General features: G+C 42.2%; 1 protein-coding gene across 1 annotated transcript in view; it reads left to right on the plus strand.

Moving 5' to 3' along the window:
- ABCA4 (ATP binding cassette subfamily A member 4) overlaps positions 1-12663 on the plus strand; it is a 208005-nt gene that overhangs the window by 19697 nt on the left and 175645 nt on the right. The window contains 1 exon segment of the mRNA XM_040408736.1: positions 1416-1543. Coding sequence (XP_040264670.1) covers positions 1416-1543 — 128 coding nt within the window.

The following is a 12663-nucleotide window of genomic DNA, read 5'->3' on the forward strand; positions in this document are numbered from 1 at the left end:
CAGATTTTTGTTTTGCAACAGATGTGAAATCATTTTGCCTACAGGTCAAATACTTACTAGGGATAAAACTGACTGCAAGTTCATGGAGAACATTCAGCAAAGGATTAAAAGTGGAGAGGTGTCAATGCTGCACTTCAGATTTCTGCATGTAATGCAGAACCACATGTCTGCATATCCTCAAGCTACACGGTAACAGCCACTTCATTAGTCACTGTCATCCTTAAATGGGGCTTTAAAAGATCCTGTTGAATGGCAAATACCAGACGACTGAACATTTTAAACAATTGTAACCTGTGTTTTTTTACTTTGTCCTGGAATATAAGCTAAATTCCATTCATACTGCGACATTCAGAAGCATTTTCCCTTTGTTCCTTGGTGGTAGCAAACATATATGTATAGAAATATACTCATAACACCTGAGTAGTCAGAGCCTTCACCTGCTGCTTAAAGGGAGTCTGCTGGCTCAAAAATCACTTTCCACCTAGGCATGATGTCTTGTAAGGTTGGTACTCCATACAATAAACATAGCTTTCTTTGTAAAATCCCTTCCTGCAATGTGAAGACATTCATCATTCTATTTAGCTAACGAAGATTTAAGTGCACCATGGGTGGGGCTTTGTCATTTGGTGCACCATTGCTCCTCCGCTTTCATCACTCAGCGCCTCCCACTCTGCGTTCATTCACTTTGATCACTACTGGCTCTGAAATCCCACGACAGTACCAATTGCTCAGCACTGTCCATGGAAGCCAGGACCAAGGGTTGTGCTGCACATATGCTAAAGTGTGAACAATTGGGACAGGCACGGGATTTCACAGCCAGGAAGGATGCAAGGAAATCCTGGCCTTGTCCATAAAAGCGGTGAAATTAACATAGTGATGGTGCACCAAAGGCTGCGGTCCTGCCCATAGTACACTTGAAGCGTTTTTTCCGACCCCTATAATGTCCCCCCTAATGTCTGGGCACTTCTTGTAGGTTATACTTACCCCACTCCCCAGCATCTGCGTCGCTCCTGATGCCTGCACAGCCGCAGCTGCATATCCCCGTCGCGCGGGTCAAAATTTCCGACGACGGGGCGGGGGTTTGTAGGGGGGGGTTAGCCAATAGCAGGCTGCGATGGGGGCGAGCATCCCTAGCATCCCGGGTGAGGCTAGGGAGGCTCAATCTGTACCTCAGTATACCTGTGCGTTATATGATTTCATATGAAACAAAAAGAAGACCGTAGCACATTGGCTATATCTTCATAATATGATGCCGCAATGTCTGTCATAGGGACCATGTGGCCACTGTACATGATCGCTGCACATGAAAGTTGGTTGAGGGACAATTCATTAAATACTAATTTTCCCAACACTAGACTTGTCACCATAGGGGAACTGTAATTGTAACTGTATCATTTCACCCGTTTACAATACAGGACGCGGTTTACGAATCAGAGAGATCTTGAAGGATGACGAACTGCTGACCCTGTTTTTGCTGAAAGATGTCGGACTGCCTGACTCTGTGGTGTACCAGCTCATAAACGCTCAAGTGCGGGTTGAACAGGTAAGAACAAGATGGCGGACAATTTATTGTGCTAAGTAACCATGAGCTTCCATACCAGATCCAATCCGATAATATTGTGTATTTCTAATAATACTGCTATGGATGCAAAAGATGATGTTAGTCAATACATAGTAACATGTTAACGTAGTTTGTAAGGCTGAAAGAAGACATAAGTTCATCCAGTTCAGCCTATTATTCCATAATGCTGATCCAGGAGGAAGGCACAAAAAGCCAATGAGAAGAAACCAATTATTACGGAGAAAGAAATTCCTTCCCGACTCCAATCAGACAATACGAATAACTCCCTGGATCAACGACGCCTCTCTAGTAGCTATAGCCTGTAATATTATTACGCTCCAGAAATACATCCAGGCCCCTCCTGAACTCTTTTAGTGAATTCCCCATCACCACCTCCTCAGGCAGAGAGTTCCATAGTCTCACTGCTCTTACCGTAAAGAATCCTCTTCTATGTTTGTGTACAAACCTTCTTTCCTCCAGACGCAGAGGATGTCCCCTCGTCACAGTCACAGTCCTGGGGATAAATAGATGATGGGAGAAATCTCTGTACTGACTAGTGATGAGCGACAGGGGTCATATTAGAATTTGTGATATTTTGTAGAATATTTGTCATATATTCGCGAATTTGTACATTCGTTATATTCTACATTCTTTTTTTTACGTGAAAATCGGCAAGGTAATGGATGCGTAATATGCAAATATTGCGCGCTCAATACAGGCGTGGGTCAAAAGCGAATATATAGCACTATAGAATATAGTGCTATATATTCGTTTTTAGAATATTCGTCATTGGCCCACAAGCAACTTAAGCAGGGAGGAATCATGTGTTCAGATGGAAAAAAAATGACGAATATTCTAAAAAACTAATATATAGCACTATATTCAATATAGTGCTATATATTCTTTTTTTTTTTGAATATTCGAAAAAAAAATTCCATCTGAAGTGAACACATGATTCCTGCCTGCTTCTTGCTTGTGGGCCAATGACGTAATTGGCCCACAAGCTAGAAGCAGGGAGGAGTCATGTGTTCAGATGGAAAAAAATGGCGAATATTCGTCATTACGAATATATATAACTATATTCTAAATATTTGCGAATTCTCAAAGTGCCGATATTCGCGATTAAAATTCGTTATTCGAATATTCGCGCTCAACACTAGTACTGACCCCTGATATATTTATACATAGTTATTAGATCTCCCCTCAGTCATCTTTTTTCTAAACTAAATACCTCTCATTTTGATCATCTTTCTGGATACTGTAGTTCCCTCATTCCATGTATTCATTTCCATTTCATCATTGGTAGGATGAAAGGTATAGCTGTAGGGGATGCTGAGGTAGCAGTCTGACCTTGGGTCCTTCTGCCACATACAGTCAGGTCCATAAATATTGGGAAATCTACATAATTCTAACATTTTTGGCTCTATACACCACCACAATGGATTTGAAATGAAATAAACAAGATGTGCTTTAACTGCAGACAGTCAGCTTTAATTTGAGGGTATTTACATCCAAATCAGGTGAGCGGTGTAGGAATTACAACCGTTTGCATATGTGCCTCCCACTTGTTAAGTGACCAAAAGTAATGGGACAGAATTATACTCATAAATCAAACTTTCACTTTTTAATACTTGGTTGCAAATCCTTTGCAGTCAATTACAGTCTGAAGTCTGGAACGCATAGACATCACCAGACGCTGGGTTTCATCCCTGGTGATGCTCTGCCAGGCCTCTACTGTAACTGTCTTCAGTTCCTGCTGGTTCTTGGGGCATTTTCCCTTCAGTTTTGTCTTCAGCAAGTGAAATGCATGCTCAATCGGATTCAGGTCAGGTGATTAACTTGGCCATTGCATAACATTCCACTTCTTTCCCTTAAAAAACTCTTTGGTTGCTTTTGCAGTATGCGTTGGGTCATTGTCCATCTGCACTGTGAAGCGCCGTCCAATGAGTTCTGAAGCATTTGGCTGAATATGAGCAGATAATATTGCCCAAAACACTTCAGAATTCATCCTGATGCTTTTGTCAGCAGTCACATCATCAATAAATACAAGAGAACCAGTTCCATTGGCAGCCATACATGCCCACGCCATGACACTACCACCACCATGCTTCACTTATGAGGTGGTATGCTTAGGATCATGAGCAGTTCCTTTCCTTCTCCATACTCTTCTCTTCCATCACACTGGTACAAGTTGATCTTGGTCTCATCTGTCCATAGGATGTTGTTCCAGAACTGTGAAGGCTTTTTTAGATGTCGTTTGGCAAACTCTAATCTGGCCTTCCTGTTTTTGAGGCTCACCAATGGTTTACACCTTGTGGTGAACCCTCTGTATTCACTCTGGTGAAGTCTTCTCTTGATTGTTGACTTTTACACACATACACCTACCTCCTGGAGAGTGTTCTTGATCTGCCAACTGTTGTGAAGGGTGTTTTCTTCACCAGGGAAATAATTCTTTGGTCATCCACCACAGTTGTTTTCCGTGGTCTTCCGGGTCTTTTGGTGTTGCTGAGCTCACCGGTGCGTTTCTTCTTTTTAAGAATGTTCCAAACAGTTGTTTTGGCCACGCTTAATGTTTTTGCTATCTCTCTGATGGGGTTGTTGTGTTTTTTCAGCCTAATGATGGCTTGCTTCACTGATAGTGACAGCTCTTTGGATCTCATCTTGAGAGTTGACAGCAACAGATTCCAAATGCAAATAGCACACTTGAAATGAACTCTGGACCTTTTATCTGCTCATTGTAATTGGGATAATGAGGGAATAACACACACCTGGCCATGGAACAGCTGAGAAGACAATTGTCCCATTACTTTTGGTCCTTTAACAAGTGGGAGGCACATATGCAAACTGTTGCAATTCCTACACCGTTCACCTGATTTGGATGTAAATACCCTCAAATTAAAGCTGACAGTCTGCAGTTAAAGCACATCTTGTTCGTTTCATTTTAAATCCATTCTGGTGGTGTATAGAGACAAAAATGTTAGAATTGTGTCGATTTCCCAATATTTATGGACCTGACTGTAGGTAAACACTAGTATTATAAATGCACATGGTAGATGGGGGCCCTGGTACAGATTTTGATAGGGACCCTTCAATTTACACCTCTGTGTGGGATGTTATCTACAGTATCATATGGGCGTGAGCTTTGGTAATGGCAGGAAGCTGCGTATCAATCAAATTGTGAAACATAGGGCACGCCTCATTCTAAAGCTATTATGTAATTTGTATCTTGATTTCATGTTTGCTAATATTTTTTACTTGGCACAGAACATGTGAGAAATAATCTGCCGTGCTGCCGGGTAGGAATGTGTCTCTTGCTCCAGTTGTTTCTATAAACATGAAATCACTTGTGTGTAATCTGTGTTAATCTGTTACTCATTGTGTCCTGATACTTACTGACAGGTATTCATTTAGACTGATACAAATACTGGCATTTCCAGTATGGGAAGTTGATAAAAAGAAATGTTAAACAAAAAAAAAAAAGGTTTAGTAAAGATTAGGGTTGGGTTAAAAACTAAAGCGGAAATGTCAATCACACCATACGTTTTAAAAAAAAGTTGGGTACGTTTCAAGGGGTTATTCCACAAATAATAGTCTACAGTTTTCAAACCAGAACCTAGATCTGACTACTTTTGTAATTGCATGTAATTAAAAATGTATTATAGCTACTGAGTTATTCACTGAAATCTACCTGTATGGCGCCACCTGCTGTTTGCTCTTTTTCTACTTTCTCTGTCCTGCTCACTGAGATGGAAGCACATGCTCGGTTCCATCCTTTAACTGTCATCTGCTGCAGCAGAAAGGACACACTCTCTGAGAAAGGATACCACCCCTAAACTCCCAGCTTGAAATAAATGTAGCAGAACAATTGGAGCAATGAATGGGGAGATCTATGGATCCATGTGAGGTACAGGGCTGGTTCTAGATTTGTTACAAAGAGATTGTCATGTACTGGATTATGTCTCATTTTCATTTTTTACATTAATCATGGGATAACTCCTTTAATGATAAGCAAAGTATTCTGATGTCCATCCCCTTAAAGGGAACCCGTCACGTGGTACACGCAGTCAGATCTGTGGGCGGCATGTTGGGCTGATTGATGTATAGTTTGATTGGAGATGGGACACACATACCAATAGCAAAATCTGAGGTCCACTAGGTATAGGGGGCCCCACGTGTCACCATAAAAGACGTTTTCTATTGTTAGACTGCAAGTGAAAGCCTGAGCCAATGAAATTCATGGCTAATAATTTCTGGTGAAGAGACAATACAATACAACGGGTTCTCTATTACTAGATATTCGATAACAAGGGGCCCACCTACTGTTTTTACACAGGGGTCCTCAGCTGCCTGTGTCTGCCCCTGATAGGAGAATATTCACTATAATGTGTCATTCATTCGAGTCCAGTGGGTGGTCTCATCAGTGATTGCCTATCTTCCTTGTGTTAAGTGTACGTACAGAGATTGCCGTCAATCACTAAATAGGACCTCTCACTGAACTCATAAGCCCAGAATATAAAGGGATACAAACGGAGGAAAAAATTACAAGCTAGGCTATGTTCACATCTCAACGTATTTGGCATAGACGGATAGGGTCACGCATCTTCGAATCCCCATTGACTACAGTGGGTTCCGATGAGAATCTTCTAGCAGAAATGCCACAAAAAGTCCTACATGCATGACTTTTTAACCAGCCGAAAGCAGGCATTCCTGCCATATAGTGGCTGGATCCCATTGTAGTTAATGGGTACCCAGTCATGCACGGCTCTATCTGGCTTTGCCAGATATGGTGAACTCCGACAGGCCGTCACTCTGCCGAAGCAGCCTGCTGGAGTTCACAACGGAGATGTGCCCGTAGCCTTAAGCTGAATTTTTTTTACCACAAAACTATATGTCAATCTGCTCAGCTCCTCCTGAGTGTGTCAGGTTCCTTTTAAGTTATATATGATACTACAAAAAGGGTCTCTTTTTTCTGGAAACAACGCCACTCCTGAGAGGAAAACATGTTTTAAGGTCCTTATATTCTCACGAATAATATTCAGTGGCTGATAACTAATCTTGCAGCTGCTGGGAGGAATGTTTGTTGATCCAAATGAAAGCAATTCTATAATAGTCATAACTGAATATATATCGTAGGTTACGTCAATATTTACAACAGTGTATGAAATAGAACATGTAGCTCTTTAACTTCATATTATAGCCCAGTGCAGGAACAGACTGGCCATAGATCCTACAGGGAAATTTCCCGGTGGGCCGATGCCCAGGGGGCCACTCAAGCCCTCTTGATGGCTGCAGGCCAGGTACATAATGATCTGATGCTCAAAGGCCACAGGTGCCCTCCTGAACTCAACTGTATTACCGCCCTCATGACAGTGATACGGTTGAATAATGTGGTGAGGGCCGCAGTATTTTGTGCTGCCCCGTGGTTCTGCTGGGGTGGTATTCTGTGCTGCACTGCAGTATGGCTGACCCTGCCAACTTCTGTTGTCCCTGCCTTTTTTGTTTTGTCCTGTCTGCTGTCAATTTGGACCCACCTACAACATAGGGCCACTTTTAGTTTTTTTCCAGGGCCACTTTAAGTTCCCAATCCGCCCTTGGCCCAGTGTGTCAGATACAAGGAGTGGGGGAGTTAGGATTGGGAATATAAGCACAGCATTGCACTTGCTTATGTAGTCATCATGTATATGAATTTATACAAGGTGAGTAATGCAGATTAAATGCACTTATTAGTTGTCAACTGTGCATAGTTACATAGCTGCTATATACTGAGTCAGCAAAATGGACTAAGACTCAGTCTCCAATGCCATTCATCAGCTTAGGAGAAATTGTTTTTTGGGTTTATGATCCACCACATCATGTGAGCTGTTCTCCTTTCATTAGAGATAATTTCAAGAACAGATCACCAGGTCAACATTTTAGACAGCAGAATGCAAGGTTTGGGAAGCCGGTGTCTGGATAAAGCTGATACTGACACAAACCACTCCAGTCTTAGTCATCAGCGCAGATAATTCAGGCAAATAGAGGATCATTATGCTCACATTGACTCAGCACTTGTTACCGCTGAAGTTCTCTCTACTTGTGACCACTAGATTGCTGGGAAAGGCCAAGGAGGAGACAAATCATTCTCTTTGTACCGTCTACTGCTGGAACATAAATTCAGCCTAATTACAGAACATTACAGAAAGTATCCTGAGTCACAGAGAGGGAGGAGAAAGGCTCAACACATTTTATTTGACCCATTATCTGGTCTGACAAGTCACACTATGGAAAGAAATGTTTGTCAGGTTTCTCATCGGGTGATGACTTCCTTCACTGGTTTCACTGGGATGAAGGCTATTATACAGAGATAAATGATACAGTAAGATTTTTTTAAATTATAGTTATAATAATATAATTATAGCTAGAAATGCCCTATTAGAGCATGTAGACACCATGGAATGGTGGTTCCCTTTTCAGTAGCCTTGCTAGAAAGAGTAAATCATTTTCTGGGGGGCTCAATGTGACCATGTATGATTGGCCATAGCTTTGATTATCTCAGTAGGTTCATAACTAGAGTCCTTTAGATCCCAGTACAAATATTGGATTTGGGCTCCCACCGCAACCACCATGTTACTCAGATGTGTGTGACCCAGTAGTGATGCTAGAGTCTATAGAGATATCTATGTGGCAGGCGCAGCACTATGAAGTGCCTTTTGCGCTGTGGGATTAGAAGAATTTTGGTATCTCTGACTTTTAGTCTAACCAGACTGTCTATTACTCTGTAATTCCTCTAGCACCATTCTATGGAAACAGTAGGTTTAAAGAGCACACCAAATGCTTAAAATAACTTCTTTATTAATTTCAACTTTTCTTCATATAGCACTGCCACCTCCACAGCAGATAGTCCATGTACAAAACACGCGTTGCATAAAGATTCATAAAATGGCGGTATGCTTAAGGGATGGTGGTTCAACTGTTCAATCTTGTCATTCAACATGAAATGGTGGATATATTTCTCTCTTCAGTATCTGTACTCTCACTTTAAGTTATTTAAACACTTTATGATCTCTCTGAGAGGTATATCTGAGGTCTAACTAATAGTTCTACTGGCTAAACTGGGTTTGCAGTAACAATTTACAGATTTGTTGAGTATGATCTGGTATGGTTGTATGCAATTTGGAATTTGAATTTGGATTGTGAACTTTGTAGTTTGCAATTGTATGGTTGCAATTGCTATTTGTATGGTATCTGTAGTTCACAATTGGTGGAACTACAGTATATTGGCCTCTTGTTCCCATAAAACTCTGTCTATGTCTCTTCAGCTCCTGTCTCTGGTGAATAATGATTCTAGCAGCAGGAGCTGGGGATATTCCCAGACAGGCTGTGTGCGAGGCTGGCTGTGATTGGTGAAAACTCTTGCTGTGTGAGAAGCTGGCTGTGATTGGTCTAGACTTCTGCCCAGCAACAACAGATTAACACTATACTTTCTGTTGTTTCTGCTGTGTCACTGAGCTTACCTTTCATTACAAAGTTAATCTTAAAGGCATATTGTCTTTTTCTGCTTCTGTGAACACATAACTCCGCTTTTGTCTTTAACACATAAACATAGGAACTGCATTAAGGTTATTAGCAGGTTTAGCTGTATACACATATAAGCTATACTAGCAACCTAGGACAGGTCCTAGCTGGCCAGCTACAAACTACCTCCCTTCCCACACAATGAACACAAATTAGTGCCACATAGTAACTAATAATACCTCCACACTGATAAAAATAAACACTGTGCTAATGCCAAAATGACCACCTTACAGTGATCATATAGTAGTACACAGGCACCCCCCTCAGGCTCTGTGATTACAGTAATATCCAGTGACTTACAGTTGACATCTCTAATTGGAGTTGTTCACTTTCTCTTTTCTTATCCATCCTGCCCAGGTATCCATGAAGACATCTTCCAGCCACAACTTTTGCCTGCAGAGTGTAGGGCTAGTTTCACACTAGCTTTTACCAGCTTCAGCAGGCTGCTCCCTGCCAGAGATATCTGAATCCGGCACTGCTGGATGCTACTTGACACTCGCCAACCCCATTCACTATAATGGCAACCAGCAGAGATCCGGCCACAACCTGGCAAACATTCTGAGAATTGGCCAGACGAAAACCACTACCTGGTTGCATCTGGATCTACGCCAGTCCCCATTATAGTGAATGAGGCTGGGCAGTGATGTGGTTGCTTCCAGCAATGCTGGAATGCAGAGAGATCCGGCAGGCTATTCCCTACCGAAACAGCCTGCCAGATGTAAAAGCAGCAGTGTGAAACAAGCCTAATGCACAGACATCTTTGTCTCATTACCTTTCAGCACCCTCCCCTACTTCATAGAAACATAGAATGTGTCGGCAGATAAGAACCATTTGGCCCATCTAGTCTGCCCAATATACTGAATACTATGGATAGCCCCTGGCCCTATCTTATATGAAGGATGGCCTTATGCCTATCCCATGCATGCTTAAACTCCTTCACTGTATTTGCAGCTACCACTTCTGCAGGAAGGCTATTCCATGCATCCACTACTCTCTCAGTAAAGTAATACTTCCTTATATTACTTTTAAACCTTTGCCCCTCTAATTTAAAACTATGTCCTCTTGTAGCAGTTTTTCTTCTTTTAAATATTCTCTCCTCTTTTACCTTGTTGATTCCCTTTATGTATTTAGCAGTTTCTATCATATCCCCTCCGTCTCGTCTTTCTTCCAAGCTTTATATGTTAAGGTCCTTTAATCTTTCCTGGTAAGTTTTATCCCGCAATCCATGTACCAGTTTAGTAGCTCTTCTCTGAACTCTCTCCAAAGTATCAATATCCTTCTGGAGATATGGTCTCCAGTACTGAGCACAATACTCCAAATGAGGTCTCACTAGTGCTTTGTAGAGCGGCATGAGCACCTCCCTCTTTCTACTGGTAATGCCTCTCCCTATACACCCAAGCATTCTGCTAGCATTTCCTGCTGCTCTATGACATTGTCTGCCTACCTTTAAGTTTTCTGAAATAATGACCCCTAAATCCCTTTCCTCAGATACTGAGGTTAGGACTGTACCACTGATTTTATATTCTGCTATTGGGTTTTTACGCCCCAGGTGCATTATCTTGCACTTATCAACATTAAATTTTAGTTGCCAGATTTTTGACCATTCCTCTAGTTTTCCCAAATCCTTTTCCATTTGGTGTATCCCTCCAGGAACATCAACCCTGTTACAAATCTTTGTGTCATCAGCAAAAAGACACACCTTACCATCGAGGCCTTCTGCAATTTCGCTGATAAAGATATTAAACAATATGGGTCCCAGAACAGATCCCTGAGGTACCCCACTGGTAACAAGACCATGGTCTGAATATACTCCATTGACTACAACCCTCTGTTGCCTGTCCCTCAGCCACTGCCTAATCCATTCAACAATATGGGAGTCCAAGCCCAAAGACTGCACTTTATTGATAAGCCTTCTATGTGGGACAGTATCAAAAACCTTACTAAAGTCTAGATAAGCGATGTCTACTGCACCTCCGCCATCTATTATTTTAGTCACCCAATCAAAAAAATCAATAAGATTAGTTAGACATGATCTCCCTGAAGTGAATCACCATACACTGTGGCCCAGACAGTAGTAACAGCTCCTACTGTGCCTACCTATTTGTGTCCCTATGCAATAACATTTCCCCCTATTTGCCCCCAAACAATAATTATCTCCATCATATCATAATGATGTCCCCATGTTCCCCCATAAAATAATAATGTCCCCCTTTGCTCCCAATATAATAAAATTGTTACCATGCAATAACGATTTCCCCCTTGTTCCCCATATGTATAACAATGTCCCCTTACATTAGTGTTGTTCTAGTTCATGATCCATTTTATCACTTTTCATTCTCCCTTTTGCAGCAAGTAAAATAGAAAACTGAAACGTACCTAATCCCATTCACACAATGAGTGCTGGATTTGGTCCGCTTCCTCTTTCCCGCTGTCTAGGGCTTGACATCTGACATTTTCTGGCAGGCAAGTCTGTGGCTTATCATAGAAAATAGTGTGGCAAATTCCCACTGGTTGCTCCACCATAGATATCAACCGGATCTGCATCCCGAGGATGTGGTTAAGCTGGTGATTACCTGGGTGGGGATGGGCCTCTTTCCTTTCCACATCTGGTTGAAGCTCCACTCTCTGTGACCCGGGGTCATTACGCCACTCCCGATAGGGCTTCCAGCTAGTTGAAGGAGCCCAGGCTCTTCCTGTTGTCCCTTTTGCAAAAATGACGGCTACAACAAAACTGTAATGCAAAAATGGGCATATATTAGTGAATCACAAGCTGATAATTTGTGTTTCTTTTACAGATAGTGACACTTTTTTGTTTTAAGATAAACAAAAATAAACAAAGAGAAGCGAAGATGGACGGATCACTTAGGATAAGGGATTGATCTATGGCAAAGTGGAGGCTCACCTTTCGGTGTTGAGCTAGGTCACAGTGATGGCTAACCTTCGGCACTCCTGCTGTGGTGAAACTACGACTATTTTCTTCAACCGGCTGGGCTTCACCACTGATTCCCTGCCCTAATTTCAGTACTCCTCTGGCTGTTGTGCTCCTAGCTCTGTGATGGCTAACCTATGACACTCCATTCATTTCTATGGAGTTCTGAGAACAGCCAGGCAAGTGTACATCTTGAGAGTCGTACTTTTATCACAGCTGGAGTGCCGGGGGTTAGCCATCACAGAGCTAGGAGCACAACAGCCAGAGGAGTACTGAAATCAGGGCAGGGAATCAGTGGTGAAGCCCAGCCGGTTGAAGAAAATAAGTAGAGAAACAAAGAAGTGTCGTGCTTTTAAGTGGTTGTCCAGCTTTATAACTGTTTTTGGTCACCCTTACCACCAGACCTGTGACGAGAAGCATACTTACCGCTCCCTGCCACTTGGTTCCAGCTATTTTGGTCCATCTCTGCACTCTGGTGTCCGCTTGTAACCTTCTTGCATGGACAGGCATCATGTGTGCCGCTGCAGACAATGGGTCAACTGCTGCTTGTGGGATACATCCCCTCTGCAGCCAGTCATTGGCTGCAGCAGCACACATGATACCCGTCCATGCCAGAAGT

This window comes from Bufo bufo, chromosome 9 (assembly GCF_905171765.1).
Source record: "Bufo bufo chromosome 9, aBufBuf1.1, whole genome shotgun sequence".
Taxonomy (NCBI): Eukaryota; Metazoa; Chordata; class Amphibia; order Anura; family Bufonidae; genus Bufo; species Bufo bufo.